We start from the raw sequence: 17,961 nt of genomic DNA, 5'->3' as shown, positions 1-17,961 counted from the left end.
GTTCCTCCCATTTTCAAGAGCGCCTTGTTCTAGTGTTCCTTCACACACAGAGAATATTCTGCTTTCAAGAAATACACAACAAAGGACCATTGGTTGAACACTTGAGTACATACAGTAGACATGGCGCAGAGTAGGTCTGACAGAAACACAAATATGTTTTAATAAATACCACATACATTTAACCAAAGTACAACTAGTCCAACTGGTATGACAACCAAAAATAAACTAAAAGCATTTGTGTTTGTACAAGCTATGGTAGTAGTTCATTTATATATATTTATATATTTATTAAAACTATTTTAAACTTTTTTTACTACTTGGCCAAATGAAGCCAGACATTCATTTGTATATAACAGTTTCCTCTAGAATAGCATTGTCATTTTTTAAATTAACTTGAAATTTATAGTGTCTCCGGATTTGAGTGCAAATATTCATTTATGATTGAAACATTAAAAAAACCTAACAAACAAAAGACAAAAACAAAATAAAACAGCAACTTAAGCTGTACTGTGCTGTGTCCCAGATAGCTAAACATAAGACCTTACATTGCTAATGTAAAGGCAATAAGTATAAATATAAATACAGCAGTCTGTAAAGGAATGAATGGGCAAATCATACAAAAACAAACAAGTGAACATCAAATATTTTGTGCAAAACGGAACAAACTGAAAAAAAGTGTTTCTGGTCAAATCGAGTACTTCAGTGCAGCCTGGAAAAAACAAGACATATAGATGAACCATTTCAATCACAGTCACGTGAACCTCACTTCATCACTCGAATGGAATGTTTGCAGTGAAGCCGCCACTACGAGCGGGCCATCGGTGACTACAGCTGCAGTGGCGCAAAGAGATGAGCTAACAGGTTTCTTTTTCACTGTGAGCCCGGCCGGAGTGACCAGCCCGGGCCCACGAGGGCTATGTGCCATACAACTGTGCAATGTGAGCAGCCAATGGGAACGAAAGGACAAGGAGGAAATAAAACGCAGATCCGACAACTCGAGTCACACTGGAAACCACTGACGTAATATAGAAACCACAGTGCTGGTAAGATGCTAAGAGTTTTCAGCCGTGGGCACAAAATGACGACAGATACACACAAAATTTTTTGCTTTGAGCACTTTTACAGAGCACTATCAATAAACCTGTGTATGCACCGCTTTTACGAGTACAGTACATGCATAGCTTTCCTATAGACACACTCTATCAGAGATTTTCAGGGAACAATGTCAGCTTCTTAAAATTACAGTAAATCTATTATTTTTTCTCTTTTTTTAAAATCAAGTACATGTGACCTTTGCTTATGTGTTTCAGCCTTTGGAAAATATATTTTGCAGCGCAACTCACTTTGTTACGATCCATGGCTAAGGAAACGTACAGTTTGCTGCCAGAAAAGCTTTGTGTAATCCCTCTCTTGGTTACTACACCACAGTTACAATTTACAGGATATCGAATATACTAGCCGGTATGTTGTAGCGGTCGGGGAGGACTCTCATTTTGAGAGTGCCGTCAGCGCCGCAGGTAAAGATGCGGTTTCCTGGGCAGGTCTCGATTTGCATCACTCCGGCGCCAATGTTGCGGAAGATGGATTGCTTGGCGTGCTCAGTGCTAAAGGAGTGCATTAAGCCATGACCCGTCAACTTCCACACCTGAAACACACACACATTCATGTTTGTAAAAAAGCACACATTCAGACAGACAAACAAATTACAGGTCTTTAAGCTCTACAAATTGTGATGAAATGAACAAAAAAGAAGCAAATCAATTCCCCATAATCCTAAAGATACACATAACTTCACATCTTCAGGAAAAAGGTCAAAAACATATACAGGTAAACTATGCTAGATGTGTCCAGCTCTGGTCACCTTCATGTTCCCCTCAGCAGAGCCGGTGACAAAGAAGTCCTCGGTGGAGTCCAATGCCAGGGCCTTGATGGCTGAGTCGTGGGCCTGGAAGGTGTGCAGCAGCTGCCTCTGCCGGATGTCAAAGATGCACACAAAGCCCTTGCGCCCCCCGGAGATGATGAGCTGCTGCTTGGGGGCATACTGCAGCACAGTGGCCCCGTTGTCATGGCAAGGGAAGGCTGGCAAAACATTTAGAAATCCGTACTTAGTGGATTCTACCAACTGCATATGTTTATGTTCATGTTTATGAGCAGTTTATAGTAAAACCTGACAGCCTAAAAAAAAAATCTGCAATCCAGATCCAGCACAGTCTCAAGCAGGGACTGAAAACAGAATGATTTTCATTTTGGTTCGTTCTGAGCAAAAAATATTTTTTAATTTCTGTTCCAGTGTTCCAAGGCCTCTCCTTCAAATTATAACCGGTTAGAACGTTATAGAAGAATGGTTAATAATGTTCCTTTAAAAATGACATTGCCTTTACAAATTGATTTATGGCCGGTGGCACAATGCTATAGCCTTTTTTTCCCCAACAGTCTTAAAGCTTAAATCAAAGCGCATTAGATATCAAAGCTAATTGTTAAAGCTAATTGTTGAATTCAGGCATGGGGAGAGATTTGAAAGTAGGCCTATACAATATTAGAAATATTGAAATAATAACTAATAGCCTAACTTCAGGCACAGAAAATGTCCTTGCTTTAAACCCTGTAATAGCCTAAGCTGTGTGTGGTGCTACCAATTGCATGACAGACCTATAGATACCATCCTAGTGTCTCTGGTAGCCTATGTTATTTTTAGGCTACATACTTGGAAAAGGCATTTAGTGTTGGATATGAAACATATTTGTATCAACTAGCAGTTCTAGCCTATTATACAGGGGAGGCAAATCTGATATGATTTAGTCAAATCTGACTAAATCATATAAGGGCTCTGGAGAACACTGGGCAGGTGACTTTCCAAGCTTATAAACGTTTGAATCATATTCAAACAAAGGTTAATCGGAATGATAAATACCATTATTAACCGGTTATCTAAAATTGAAAATAACAATTTACTCTGAAACAAGTTTTCGGTTACGTTCATCCAAAAATAGTGTTCGTTTCCGGTTTTAGTTTCTAATCCCTGGTCTCAAGGATGACCAGGAGAGATAGTTAAAGACCAAAGACATTCAAGAAAAGACCTACCCAGGACATTCTCTACAACAGTCTTGTCTTTGAGTCATTCAATCAAATGCAATAAATTAACTGAGATGTTCAGCTGCAGCTGTACAAGCTTACCGTGCACCATAGTATTACTGGGCGAAATCAGGGTGTCCCATAAGCATACATTTCTGCAAAATAAATAAACATACATTTCAGTATGACAGAAATAACTATTCCCTTCTGACGAGTTCTCAGATAATCTCTAGATTTGCTGACACTCTATTATATTTGTGCACATACTGTATGTAAAAAGAGTATACTAATATATACAGTATACACAGTGTCCAGCCACAACATTAAAATCAATGCCAGGTGAAGTAAAGAACATTGTTACAAGGGTGCCTGTCAAGGGGTTGAATATATTAGACAGCAACTGTTAATACATTAACTAATTTAATGTTTGTTCTAGGTTCTGTAGGAAGAAGGAAAAATGGGTACATATTTACCTTATTAACACATATAGGACATACATTAACACACATATAGACACATATAAACAAACATTCTTGAGGAGTCCACCCCTTAATGGGTCAGAGCCTTTATGGTAGCATAATGGGGACCTACACAATACAAGGCAGTTGGTTCACATATTGGGATCTTGGACTGATCAGTGGATATTTTTTCTATGGAGCTGACATTCAGAAGCCTCTTTGTGTAAGTGAAATAATTTCCTTATTGCCTGACACTGACCTGCTGTCATTGGATTGGCCAGCTGTGGCAATGAGACTGGAAGAAGTGATAAAGGCAAAGTCACCACAGGTCTTAGTATGACACTGCCAGCTCTGGGGGCAGAAATGAGAGAAAGAGAGAGAAAGAGAGAGAGAGAGAGAGAGAGAGAGAGAGAGAGAGAGAGAACACAAAAGAGAACAGGAACATTAATTCACCATGCCAACTGAAGCTGATGTACGCAGGCACTATAGAAAGGAAAGTGCTTTGACTTGCACCAGTGATTTTAAATGAGCAACATCCTGTCTTCCTCCTTCGTGACTCACCAAGTAAGGTTTGGGGTTTGATGAGGTTTGGTTGACCTGCCAGAGGCTCAGGAAGCCCTCCCCATCAGCAACGCCACACTACACACACACATAGAGAGAGAGAGAGAGAGACAGGAGAGAGAGACGGGAGAGAGAGAAAGAGAGAGAGAGGGAGAGAAAGAGAGAGAGAGAGAGAGAGAGAGAGAGAAAAGAGCGAGCGATTGAGACTATGCTTTAAAACTACCTTGACGTTTCGGCTGGGATAAAAACAGGTGCTGGAAGCATCATCTCAGTAAACTGCTTCATCTGGGCACCATGCATTTCAAATGCCAAAGCCCTCCTGCTTTGTTTTACTTAACGTCCAAATCAGACAGACACCATACACTTAAAAGACATTGAAATATGTCCTTGTAGATTGCAATGGTGCTGTACCTTATTGCCCTGGGAGTTGAAGTAGAGTCGGGTGACTCTGGCGTTGCCTGCCTGTCGGAAGCAGATAAGCTGCTGCGGCCGGTTCCACTCAAACATGCGCACACTCCCATCCTGAGCTCCAGTCATGTCTGACACACACACACAGGTATTATTTTTTGGAAAGGCTTTTGTTTAAGTACAAAAAAAAAAAAAGTTTAATGTTGATCACACAAGTGAGATGGTTAAGTGTACCTGAGGTTAATGTTTGTTAGGAAAACAAATAGTTAAACAAAACTTACAATACTGATATATGGGATGGGATGTCATTCTCTTCACATTATTCAGATTCCTCTTCATTATCTGTGGAAAACAGTTCATATTAGGTGAGTCACACAAAAGCACTTCAATATTGTCATGGTTATTGGCTTGTATTATAAGAACTGAAGGAGAACAGTTTTACGTTTCAGCTGAGATCACCCAGACAATAATAACACTTCAGGCCTAGACCAGCCATTAATCCTTGTTGGTGGGACCTCACTGTGGAGGACCTGGGAACTGGCTGGGTGACGCAGTTCTCTACCTTGGGCTGCCGATGGCTGGCCTTATCTCATGTTTATTATTTCTCCTCTGCTCAATACAAACGCAGACCCTGGTAATCTCAGTGAACTTAGACTCATCAATGAGTGTTTAGACGGAGATTGATTGCTGGTGTTATTGTGATAAGAGACTAAATAAATATACCCATGGATCTATTCCCAGGTCGAGGTCGACCCAGAACAGGATACTCAGGCCCATGTGGCTTTAGGTGGACATGGTCAAAGGCTGTTTCACGTCACTTCTTAATCCTGTTTCATCTCTCTCCCACAAGAACCCTGTCATTATAAACTCTGCTGACAAGTCTATTTAAATCCATTTAAAGCTTTCTGACAAACCTCACTCCAAAAGAAACAACATGGTCTATACCTAGTGCTTTCATACTCTCATCCAATAAACAAGCACTTTGCTAGAGAGAAACTGGCACACATGACAACACAGGGGTTTGAGGAGTGATGTGTGTCCATCTACTGGTGCCTTAACACAACTGCATCCTGGGAGACACTGAGTCTCCAAAAGACAGACAGACAGACAGACAGACAGACAGAGAGACAGAGAGACAGACAGAGAGACAAACATGCACTCATGCAACAGAGTGAAATGCCATTGTAGCATTGACTTTGCAAACACACAAGCCCAGCATCCTTTGTCACTCATTCTGCTGCAGGCAAATTCCGCTGAGTCGTCCTGGCCATGCCTCCAGTTCAGAGCCAAGCGTTAGCATATGTGGTCAGTATGTGATGAGTCACGTACCACGCTGGCGCCCATGCTGGTCTGCCCACTGCCCAGCCATGGCATGGAGGCGGAGGCCGAGATCTGCGGCGGGGCGAAGGGCGCCGCCGCACTGCTGGCCTGAGCGATGTTGGTGTGGGAGGACCGGTAGTCCACGTCATCAGAGCTGGAGAAGGACACAGGGACGGAATCCCAGGGCAGAATTAGACATGTTTCAAAGGCAGTAGTAAAGGTGTGCTAAATGGCACTACATAGGCAGAGAAAGGCCGAAGTTAATTAGTGACATAATAACACTGTCAAGCATCCCTTAAAACTCAATGCGTCAGATGAGATTACAATGTAGTATAGTAATGTATATAGATGATAGCAATATCACTGCATGTTCTGGACATGCAATTTAGATTGTAGTCCTTCTTCTACTGTTACAGTAGAAAATTACTGATACATTATTGTAAGTTTCCAGACAAGTTTTAAAATGTCCCAGCTGCATCACTTCATCTGACTGTTCAAATGACTCTTACTATATATTGTTAATCACTAGGGTACAGTATATGACTTTGAACCTGATGTTTTGCTTACTTAAATTCCATGACAATCTCATTTTTAGCTATTTTTTGCAATGATCAATATAGCCCATTCTAGAGATTGTAGGCCTACAGCGTCAAATGCCAAAACATGTTTAACATATTGCATATTCAATTTAATAATCTAAACTCATTCAATGGAACGCTTTTGCATCTTTGGAGCTAGATAATGAAATTAAAAATGTATAGTTCAGCTTTGCTGAAATGTTAAACGCTTCAGCAGACATTCTGGCACTTGCTGCAGTGTGACTTGAGGGAATAGGAGTGCTCTTTTCCTCTAGAGAAATAAAAGTTCAGATGGAAACCTAGGTTTTCTTAGTAGGCTCCTTTGTCAATTAAATAGAACTTTTATCCTCTACATACCTTTTTACTTATAATACTAAAATTATTCTGGAAACAAACTGTAGGCTATTTGGAGGATGATGCATCCAGATCCCCAGCAGAAGTTCCCTATCAGAGGAGAATATGTCACCACGCCTATATCCAAAAAAACGCTGCACACTAATTTAGCACTGGATTTAGCGCCGTTTCTGACAGCCATTCTCGCCATCTAACTAGAATCCAACACCTCTTCCTCACTCCTCTCATGGATGTGCTAACTCTACTTGGCATGCTAGGCAGCCGTGGCAACAAGGAGTGGAATGTGTCAACTGGCATGTAAACAATAAGGATCAGTGTACAGGGTTGAGTGGACAAGCTGGGCTTGGGGGCACTGACCTGCGCGACTCTTTGTCAAAGTCTTCCCCGATCCAGGTGAAGGGCTGCGCAGCCAGCAGAGTGGACACGTCCACTTCCTGTACATCATGAGTAGAGGCCAGCACTATCTCATTCATATTGGCCTGTGCACAGGACACACACACAAACACAACATTAGAGACCTCTGCATTTATTGGGCCCCCACTAGGGCATAATCACTGGTTAAGAATATTCAAAATATTCTAATGGAATAAACTGTTTAAAGATTACTTTGTGCATGCCTTTCTGCATTTCTGCAGTTTCTAGCATTACCCTAGTATCTCAGTCTTGGTGAAAAACCCAACATATATACAGAAAATATGAGTAGTCACAGAAGCCTCCACCTTGTTTATGGCAAAAGCCATGATGATATCCGACTCCTTATGGACGATTTTTGCCTTTCCACCCGGGTAGCCAAGGTCCGCCTCCACCTGTAAGAAGAGCACCGGCCCGTTAGCGGTCATCCCTCTGCTACCGACAGCAGTGCAATAGCCTCTCGCACACACAAACACATAAACAACTCAGTGAGCATGCAACACAGAGGTGGACTGCACTGTCCTTGCAGAAGATGGACGCAACTTTCACTTTGCTTTGTACTTTTAGGCCAGCGCAAGATCTTTACAGTCGGAGCACAAGGAGTGAAATGCATGTCATTTTAAAATTATTTTGTCATTTGAATTATTATTATTATTATTATTACTATTTTGTAAACACACTAGCCGGTTAGTGATTAGGGAGAGAAGCGTTGGTGGCAGATTGGTTAGGGATTGGTGAGGGGCGGAAGAGGTACGAAAGTCAAACTGAAAAAAAGGGGGAGTGTCTGGTTAGAAGGAGAGGAGCCCAAAGCCCAGAGCTGGAGGTGGCGTTGCAGACATGGCTTGGCTTGGCTTGGAGCGGCGCGGCGGGAGGCATACTACCTTGCTGCCGCTGCGTGCTCCCGCTACGCAGCTTTGATTGAGCTGGTCCCCATGGCCGTCTAAAGACTACACAGCACACCCACAGCACACCACGCCACACATAAACACACAGGTCACAACACAAACCAGGTGCACAAACAACAAAAAACATGAGAATGGGGGGAGAAATGAAAAGTCAAATGAAAAGGGCTGCTGCAAGCATGCCGTCCTCAGAGTGGAGCTTCCTGTGCCCCTGAGGAGACAGTCCGCTCAAGTAACATTGGGATGGGCTAGCAGGACTCCAAATCCTTTGTTTTGAATGAATGTCATGCTATTAAAGGGATATTGTTTTGCCATTAGGTAAAACAATAAGTTGTTATTGTGAGTTTATGATTTGCCATTTTATTTATTATACTGTATATGCTACATTTTAGTGAGTGGACATTACAGTAGGTCAATACTTTATCCACTACTGATATTCATTTATACACTTCAAGACAAGATTTCATTAATAGTTATGTATATTTACCCTTTATAGCACATAAAAAACAGAGCATTTTACATCAACCTCATTTAGTTTTTAGACTTGTATACAAAGCAATATTTTTTAACTTCTTGATTTGGATGAACATCAAGACAACCTGAAGTCGGGAAATGTCAACTGTTCAAATGTTCGTCAAAAATTTGTCTCACCAATATGCTACAGCAATGTTAAAATATCATCAACAAGGTACTGCTCCGCTACAGACACAATTATATATAATAATAATAATAATAATAATAATAATAATAATAATATAAATTCACTTTTTGCTCTGTAGCCTTAATACATGAAATGCCATTTCCAGTTAGCATCTAATTATGACAGACTTGGCTCAAGTATAGAGAGAATTTACACTGACTCATTCTCCTGATGCAAAGACACAGGGGTGAGAATGAAAGGGAAAACCCCAGAAAACTAGAAGAGCATGTACCATCTCAATCCAACCACTCAAAAGAGCCCCCTAACAAACCTACAATGGCTGCCCACACCTGGATTTGTCACTGATACTGTGATGTCAGCGGGAGGGCTATTTGCGAGTGAAAAGAGGAGGTTGTGGAAACACCAAACAGACATCCACTGGTCGGGACTTTACCTCGCTCTGTTTTCTCTTCTTGGTGAAGATGTAGCGAATCAGAGTCTCCTGCAGAGCTTCCTGTTTGACCAGGTAGTGCCAGAGACGGCGGACAGGAAAGGACAGGTGATGCTTCGCCCTGCTCAACACAGCGCAAACACAGCGGTCAATAACATCACATGGTAAAGGATCACTCCACGGTAACACACTGGATGAAACGTGATTTTACTACAATTAGTCTTATTAGGCCTTGGTCATATGAATGGTCTGCAGTAGTGGACTGACTTGAAGGGGGTGTTGTCCGGCTCCAGCATGGCTTTGTGGCGCAGGATGGCCGGGCCCCCGCCGGCGCTCATGTCAGTGGGGTAGATGTTGATGTAGTTGGGAGGAGGGCCGTCAAATCTGTTCATCTTGTCCAGCAGGAGTTGCTCCCAGTTCTCAAGGGTCTTCATCACAGCATTGCAAAGGGGGGACACCACCGGCAAGTCTGACATTTCAACAGGGGGGAAATCAACACATGCTGTGTATACAAGTACTGTAAATTATAAAAGCTTTGATTGGCTGTGTTAAATATAAATAATTATAAGCATATCTAATATGCATGAAACAATATTGGTCAGTGAGTACTGTAAATGGTTTACCTGTGAAGTCTAACCCAGTAAGGGGGAGGAAGGTCTTGACATTGTGTAGGGCCAGTTTGACCATCACCATGCGGATGAGTGCCCAGCTACAACAGAGACAAAACACAGTGTTAGCTTTCTGTGTGGACCATGTAACGCAGCAGATCATTCAGAGCCAGACAGTAACAGAGTACATTTACTTGACTACAGTACTTGAGTACAATTTTGAGGGATCTGTAATTTACTCGAGTATCATTTTTGGAGAGTACTCATGACTTTACTCAAGTACATTTGAGAGGCAAATGTTGTACTCTTTACTCCGCTACATTTCTATCCATAACCATGAGTACCCGTTACTACTTCTAAAAAAGGAAAAAAGAAAAATCTCGGAAACCCTCAATTTGTTGTTTTCCTCTCAAACGTGATTGGATTGTGGAGGCGCCACTGATTGGGACAGCCTATCAGCAATCACCTTCAGCTTTCCACCAAAGTCAACTCCATGGTCAGATTTAGATAAGAGTCGAAACCATGGACGAAACAATAGATGAAGACGCAGCAGGTCCATCCCGGGAATGTGCCAACCCGTAGCCCCACCCCGCCAGACTATTTCAATTTTCTGAACAAGTTAATGATAGTTTTCGCTTCAAGTGTTTCAATTACAAAATAGTATTTTGTATTTTAAATACATGTATTAGAAATACTGCCCATCCCTGGCAACATGGTAAAAAGATGAAAATGACTTGATTTTACTTTCAATTCCTTTTACATTCTCCAAGGTATTAACATTTTTCATAACTCCATGTAGGACATTTCTGTACATAAATGTAAGCACTGTGGCAGTAGTAATGCAATATTTAGAAAATGTAGGCTACTCTTGATACTCAAGTACTTTTAAAAATAAGTACTTCAGTACTTTTACTTAAGTAGACATCTGACTGTTGTACTTTTACTTGTACTTGAGTAAAATTTAGCAAAGGGTATCTGTACTTTTACTCAAGTAATGAAGCTGTGTACTCTGTCCGCCTCTGAGATTATTCCAGACTGAAAAGACTTGCTGAGACGACACACCTGTATGAGTTTGGATCAGAGTGCTCGGTCATCTGCGTGTCAGAGAGGAAGGCGTCATCGTCATCATCGTCGTCACTCACTCCGCTCTCGTCCGAGTCATACAGGGCACCGCTGTCTGAGGGAGGTAGGAAGGGCTGCAGGAAGGAGGGTCAGCGTGAGTTCTGACCTGAGACCATGACACAGAGTCCAGTGTAGCATTGAGCCCTAGGGGCCAGTGGACTTACCTTGGCCACAAAGTAGTCCCACATGCTGAGCTCAGGAGGGATGAATTTCTCCTTGTAGGTGGGCCGCTCCACAGGGACGGGCGGCGGGGTGGCCGGCGTCTCCTTCACTGGCCGCCCGGGCACCAGCATGCGCATGTTGAAGCGGCGGCGGTGCCGGTCCACGTCCTCGGCCGGTGGGGTGGGAGGGGGTAGAGCTGCCCCAGGAGGAGAGACAAGACAGGGGGTCATGTCAGACAGAGCACTACCATGGCTCACTGGGACCAGCCAATCCTGCTTTACTTCCTCATCCCTGGTGCTTTTGGCTTTCTAGATACACACACACACACACACACACACACACACACACACACACACAAACACACACCACACACCATTCCCCACAGCACACACACACACCATTCCCCATAGCACACACACACACACACACCCATTCCCCATAGCACACACACACACACACCATTCCCCACAGCACACACACACACACACACACACCATTCCCCACAGCACACACACACACCATTCCCCACACACACACACACACACACACACACACACACACACACACACACACACACACATTCCCCACAGCACACACACACACACACACACCATTCCCTACAGCATCTACTGGCGCACAGGCCTCCAGACAAAGAAAATTCAATAACAGAACTTTCTGAACAGCGCTGAGAAAAGAGGTCAGTCGTGCAGCGAGGGAGAGTTTTGAGAAAAACAAAAGGGATGACGCAGAGTGGAGAGCAGCAGTTTTATTTCAGAAACAAAGCCCTTTGGGTTTGATAGAAAAGAGGCCTCCGCCATCCATCCACTTCAGTTTAGATCCCTCCTCCGAGCAATTTCTTGCTAAAAGCAGCTGATGTCACTGCAGAGGCGAGTGTCTGGACAGGCTAATCAGTCTGCACATATCAGCAGACAGCTGCTCCCACACCCCCAACCAAAACAGAGCAAAGGAATGCTAATGAGGAAGTACTCCTCTCTTAGTCAATGTGCTTTCTTCTTCTCCATTATTTGATTAAGGTGGGCTACAGGCTGGGATTGCTCTGGGCTACTGCATCTATTCATCACCAATGTATTGATCAGGGGTGTTAAATGGCTCACTGGTTTAAGAGTGTTGTCCCGTTTAATGGAGACTCTTTTAGTAGGTGGGAACTGAGGAGAAAAAGAGCATCAGGATGAGGGAGTCTGCTTACAGACCAGTGGAGTTCTGAAGACGACCATGAGACTGGTCATTACTTCTGAACGGCCTACCTTGGTAGTAGAAAAGAACACAAGGCAACAGAGGAACACGGAGAGTGAGGCAAATCACACCACACGCAGACACATGCACACACTCTGGCCACAAACCTTCACTGTTCTCCTGGACAACTATCTCAGGGACTATTGGGGCTGCTAGACTCAGAAATAAAATCACAGCCAACATATCAAAAAAAGACAACCAAACACAGCTTAAAAGGGGAAAAAAGCATCACAGTTTACACAACTACAACAAAAACAACTACAGCAGGAGATTATTATTAGGTGGTGATTCACAAAAGCTTCTACAACTCGTGAATAGTATCAGACTGTGTGCCAACATAATTAATTAGTGTATCTAATTATTAGTAATTATTAGTCATATAGCTAATTATGTAAGTCTGAATGTTTTGATTGACAGAATGTATTTGAAGCATGAAGCTATAATTTCTGATGGATTTGTTCCGCTCTTCATAGCCATGAGATCATGATCAAGTGTTTTGCTAAACTGTTGTAATGATATGTGCAGGACATGCACTGTACTAACATGTAGAAATGTAGAAAAGTGGCAGCACTTTTGTCAGATACTACTGATCCTCTGTGGCTGGATGCAGAGCCCCTCTCTCTCGATATGGAGGTTGTTTTATGGTGTCTACGTGTGCAGACAGGAAGGCCTCATCCACGTGCGCTTGGTGACAGGAGAGACTACTCAGTGAGATTAGACGGGGAGAGAGGGCAGTTCTGTCACAGAGCCTGGGCCATAACAGTCAGAGGCGTTCCTCCGTCAGGTGGCTGGCTGGGGGAACAGGGTGAAAAGCCACTGTCTGGACAGGAGATACCTCAGGAGATATCCGGGCCACCAGCGCTACTAGCCCAGGGAGCAGAGGAGGTGGGGGTCTGGACACAGATATGACCAGAGATGCCCAGACACAGCTGTGTACAGAGGGACTTCACTGACGGATAGGCTGAATCTACTGGTCTAATCAGGAATGACTGATTAGTGCGTTTTGTTTTCTGTTCCAGTTTCCCTCACTTCACTTGACCAGTGGTGTCTGGACTATCCCCTGCATTGACAGATTAAGCTGACCTTGTCCCTGAATGAACACAGCACAGGCTAATTACAGCCTTCCATGACACACATGACAAGCGATGATTACTCCGCTGACTACTCCATTCGTCTGGGGAGAGAGTGTGTATCTATCTACTCGGATCTCTTTTGGCTACAGTTACATCTAGCACAAACACAGGGGGGGCTGGAGATAAGAGATGACAGGGGAATGAGAGAGACAGAGAGAGAGAGAGAGAGAGAGAGAGAGAGAGAGAGAGAGAGAGACAGACAGAGGGAGAGTGAGATACCTGATTTACTGTCCGAGCGCAGTAGCTCCCCTTTGACCTCGAACTCCACATTAACCTTACCAGCTGCATGATTAACAAATGAGTAGACAATGAGTACACACAGCACTCGCACACAGAGATAGGACATGCAGGCGCACACACACACACACACACACACACACACACACACACACACACACACAAACAGATAGAACATGCAGGTGAACACACACACACACACACACACACACACACACACAGATAGGGCATGCAGGCGCACACACACACACACACACACACACACACACAAACTCGCACACAGAGATAGGGCATGCAGGCGCACACACACACACACACACACACACACACAGAGATAGGGCATGCAGGCACACACACGCACGCACGCACGCACGCACGCACGCGACGCACGCACGCACACACATACACACACATACACACACATACACACACATACACACACACACAGAGATAGGGCATGCAGGCGCACGCACACACACACACACACACACACATACAGAGATAGGGCATGCAGGCGCACGCACACGCGCGCGCGCACACACACACACACACACACACACACACACACACACACACACACAGTGATAGGGCATGCAGGCACACACACACAAAGATAGGGCATGCAGGCGCACACACACACACACGCATCATGCACACACACACACACACACACACACACACACACACACACACACACACACACACACACACACACACACACACACACACACACACACACACACACACACACACACACACACACACACACACAGAGATAGGGCATGCAGGCACACACACACACGGAGGACAATGAACTACAATTTTCCTCGAAAAAGAAATCCTTTTGATTGAGAGTGAAGACGTGCACCCGGGAGTGCAAATGCACTGAAAACCCCACTAGTGAATGTCTGCACACTTGCTTTCTGCTGAGCAATGCCTTTAGTTTTGTGCTTTTAAACCTCTGTTGAGAACTGCTTTGGCCCCTAAGCTCCAATTCAGTGAAATTCTGGATGCATCAGTTACATCATCATGTAAATGCATCTGTTTGGGTGCAGGTGCAGGACATGAGCAAAGGTGAACCAAGTGTGGTTCACCTTTTCTCATGTCCTGCACCTGCACCCAAATTGGAATACATGATTTTCCTTCTACAGACCCCAGCACCACAGCAGACCACACTGCAAACCCAGTGTCCAGTCTCCCTGTCCCCCCTCCAGGTCCTGCGGCACAGCTCCTGTGGTCCTGCTGTCTCCCCTGCGCTTCATCAGGACCTGAACTGAACTGAGCTGAACTGAAGCTCCTGACCCAGGAGGGGGGAGAGGAGAGCGGAACATCTGTGTCTCGTACTCACAGCCGGCCGGCGGGGCCGGAGCCGGACCTGGGGCACTGTCCTCTGAGGGGACTTCCTCAAAAACAGCTGCATGGGGGGGGGGCAGAGGGCACTCTGAGCCACTGGCACTGGGTGACCTTCACTCAGGCTCCCTCCGGAGCTACAGAGCACACAGTGTGTCTCGTACAAGCTCAGGTGAACCACCCGGACACACGGACATGACGCTCCATGTACGCTAACACACCAAGAGGATCTCAAGAGCAGCACTCCTGTCCATGGCCATCTGTTGGCCAGTCATGTCAGATCAGCTGACGAAGCATACTGTAAGAATGCGGTGTGTGTGTGTGTGTGTGTGTGTGTGTGTGTAGAACTGTGTGTGTAGTAAGTAGTAGTAGTACATGTGGATGTCTTGTGGGAGTGTGTAAATATGGGAGCTTCCCTACCTGGGCTCTCAGAGGTCCTCTTGGGCTTGATGATGACCTTGGCCCCGCCACCGAAGATGGCGGCCCACATGCGGTTGTTGAGGGGGTGTGCGGCCAGCCGGAAGAGCTCGTTGCTCGAGTGGGTGCCCAGACCATGGATGAGCAGGCTGAGGTAGACGGCCACCACCGCCTCACACAGCATCACATTCAGACGCGGCTGCTCCTCGCCCTGGGCAGACACCACCAGGCTGATGAGGGACGACACGCCTGTTGGACACACACACACACACACACACACACACACACACACACACACATGAATATAAGTTGTTCATGAGCCCTAAACAATCCTGTGTCCTATGAATTATACGACTATTACAATAAAATCTTCAGGGCCGTTATTTGAACATATTCTGAAAGGACAAATGTACTTGACATCATCCCTCTGTGTCTGAACAGATTTGGCTATAATCATATTCTTTTGTACAATTACTTCTGGTGGTGCCTTGCAATCAAACTCAGGAGTGAATGATGGGTTAGTATCAAGACCCTCTCCTTTTCAGCACGCTAGTCAACATCATTTCTGATGTCAAAAGCAGTGGACGGCACAGGGGGGAAAAGTATTTTTTGCTAAACTACATTTAGCAATCTGTCTATATTTCTTGTCTATATATATCAATTGTCTTGCACACAGTATATCATTATGTCTCATACTGCGCTAGTGCCAGCTATGCTACTTCCTGCTGGTGGCGTGTTCTGCTAGGCGTGTACAGAGTGTTCCTCTGTGACTCCCACCCCTGTCCATCTGCTCTTGACCCCTCGCTCCAACCCAGCGGAATCCTACTGCTCGTCCTGCGTGGGTGTGTGCAGAGGGCCCTGCCCACCTTTGCGTGACACAAACTCTCCTCGTATTCGCCTAGCGAAGGCAGCCAAGTGCCCATTACCGAGCGCCATCTGCCTGTGCCAGGCTTTGGGCCTCGCGGCACGGTGGGCAACGGTGGGCAAAACAAGAGCTCTAATTACACACGCGTGTTTGCACTCCTTTCATTAGCGGCCGTGCTGACAGACACTCGCGCACTCAGACAGGCTCACACACACACACACACACACACACACACACACACACACACACACACACTTAACTGTGGGTGAAGCTACATAGTGGTAGAGGCTGATAGTGGCCTTTCATGAGGTCCGATTATTGTGGTAATAAAACAGGAGGGAGGGATGAGATTATTAGCCTGCTTTTGAGTGCTAATAGAAGGGAAAGTGGTTCTGGGTTTTTGAAAATAAATTCTTGGCACAAAGCCTTTGTTCAGCTTCAGCCTCAACAGCATTATCTCATAGTTTAGGTTTTAAAAACAGAAGGGACAAAAAAAACAATACAAAAAGGAGCCGTCATGTCCTCACATTTAACATTTATGACAAACAGTTCAAACCGTATTGCCTTTCACACAAATCCCCTGGGGCTTACCTGGCCACTGTGCAGGGGCAGAGGTGGGCGTGGCGTGTTCCTCGATGCTCTCAGTGCGAAGACGTCGGCGCTCGCTAAGCAGCAGGCCCTGGTACACCATCCCTGTGAACTGATTGGCCTCTGTCTGGCTGCTATGGAAACCACACCACAGGACAACTTGAGTGGGAAGGTTTCAGTTCTAATAAATGTGTTTTCAGTCAAATCTGACAGAACATGACTGAACAGTCATGTTAGATCAAATGAAGTAGCATTTAGCATCATGCTAACACAGCTCGCTAAAACCTTGCTAATGACATGCTGTTATGGAATTAACATGGCAGATTTCATGACGTATTCCAGGCATTCTAGACCCGAGTCAGCAAGTGGGCTGGCAAGCGGCCAGGTGGGTACCTGTAGCTGTGGCTGTCACACAGGGCCTGATAGATGCACGCAGAGAGAGAGGCAGCCAGTGTATGCAGCATATTCACCTGAGACACACACACACAATCAGCGCCATTATTCATCCGCCCTCACACACACACACACACACACACACACACACACACACACACACACACACACACACACACACAGATGCAGACACACATACAGACACACACAAACTCACACAGTCTAACAAGCAATGCCATCCAGCATTGGCTGGAGTTGGAAAAGAGGTACAGTAAGGTAAAAGTGAAGCTTTTAGATTGGAGTTATTGGAGTAGTTTAGAACATCAGCCATTACGACCTTTAGAGGTCAAAGAGGGAGAGGGGGAGAGGAGAAGCCTCAGAGCGTGGCCTTACCCGGTCATCAATGGTGTCGGGGTGTGGCGGAGCCTCCATCTGGACGATGGTGTAGAGGATGTCGTGGATGTGGTTGTTGAGGTGCAGCACGGGGTTGGAGATGACCGTCTTGGTGGGGGCGATGCTGGCCGACAGCAGGGGCAGTGTGGTGGGCAGCGGGAGAGGAGACTGCAGCTGCTTCACCGTGGTCTCCTGCGTGAGTCAAATGTGGGAACACACACATATTTAATTGCAACATCATGGATGTTTATCACGGATATACTGCCACAATGTACAGAATGTAT

The 17,961-nt window shown here is 45.1% G+C and overlaps 1 protein-coding gene across 4 annotated transcripts in view; it reads right to left on the bottom strand.

Annotated features, from left to right (window-relative positions):
• Positions 1 to 131: 131 nt before the first annotated feature.
• dmxl2 (Dmx-like 2) overlaps positions 132 to 17,961 on the bottom strand; it is a 46,632-nt gene continuing 28,802 nt past the window's right edge. For 2 of the 4 annotated variants that reach the window (XM_048262406.1, XM_048262407.1), the window contains exons 25-44: positions 17,678 to 17,869; positions 17,285 to 17,361; positions 16,895 to 17,025; positions 15,442 to 15,687; positions 11,050 to 11,243; positions 10,826 to 10,959; positions 9,779 to 9,864; positions 9,423 to 9,624; positions 9,159 to 9,276; positions 8,044 to 8,109; positions 7,471 to 7,557; positions 7,109 to 7,230; positions 5,829 to 5,973; positions 4,781 to 4,841; positions 4,503 to 4,630; positions 4,092 to 4,169; positions 3,790 to 3,881; positions 3,175 to 3,227; positions 1,862 to 2,079; positions 132 to 1,645 (exon numbers count right to left, since the gene is read on the bottom strand). In XM_048262406.1, the coding sequence (XP_048118363.1) occupies positions 1,436 to 1,645; positions 1,862 to 2,079; positions 3,175 to 3,227; positions 3,790 to 3,881; positions 4,092 to 4,169; positions 4,503 to 4,630; positions 4,781 to 4,841; positions 5,829 to 5,973; positions 7,109 to 7,230; positions 7,471 to 7,557; positions 8,044 to 8,109; positions 9,159 to 9,276; positions 9,423 to 9,624; positions 9,779 to 9,864; positions 10,826 to 10,959; positions 11,050 to 11,243; positions 15,442 to 15,687; positions 16,895 to 17,025; positions 17,285 to 17,361; positions 17,678 to 17,869 (2,640 nt within the window). In that variant the 3' untranslated portion in view covers positions 132 to 1,435. The remainder of the gene's footprint in view (positions 1,646 to 1,861; positions 2,080 to 3,174; positions 3,228 to 3,789; positions 3,882 to 4,091; positions 4,170 to 4,502; positions 4,631 to 4,780; positions 4,842 to 5,828; positions 5,974 to 7,108; positions 7,231 to 7,470; positions 7,558 to 8,043; positions 8,110 to 9,158; positions 9,277 to 9,422; positions 9,625 to 9,778; positions 9,865 to 10,825; positions 10,960 to 11,049; positions 11,244 to 15,441; positions 15,688 to 16,894; positions 17,026 to 17,284; positions 17,362 to 17,677; positions 17,870 to 17,961) is intronic. The other 2 variants (XM_048262408.1, XM_048262409.1) reach the window with 1 other exon arrangement.

The sequence above is a fragment of the Alosa alosa genome, chromosome 14 (assembly GCF_017589495.1).
Source record: "Alosa alosa isolate M-15738 ecotype Scorff River chromosome 14, AALO_Geno_1.1, whole genome shotgun sequence".
Lineage (NCBI taxonomy): Eukaryota > Metazoa > Chordata > Actinopteri > Clupeiformes > Clupeidae > Alosa > Alosa alosa.
This window is presented reverse-complemented; position numbering and strand designations above follow the sequence as displayed.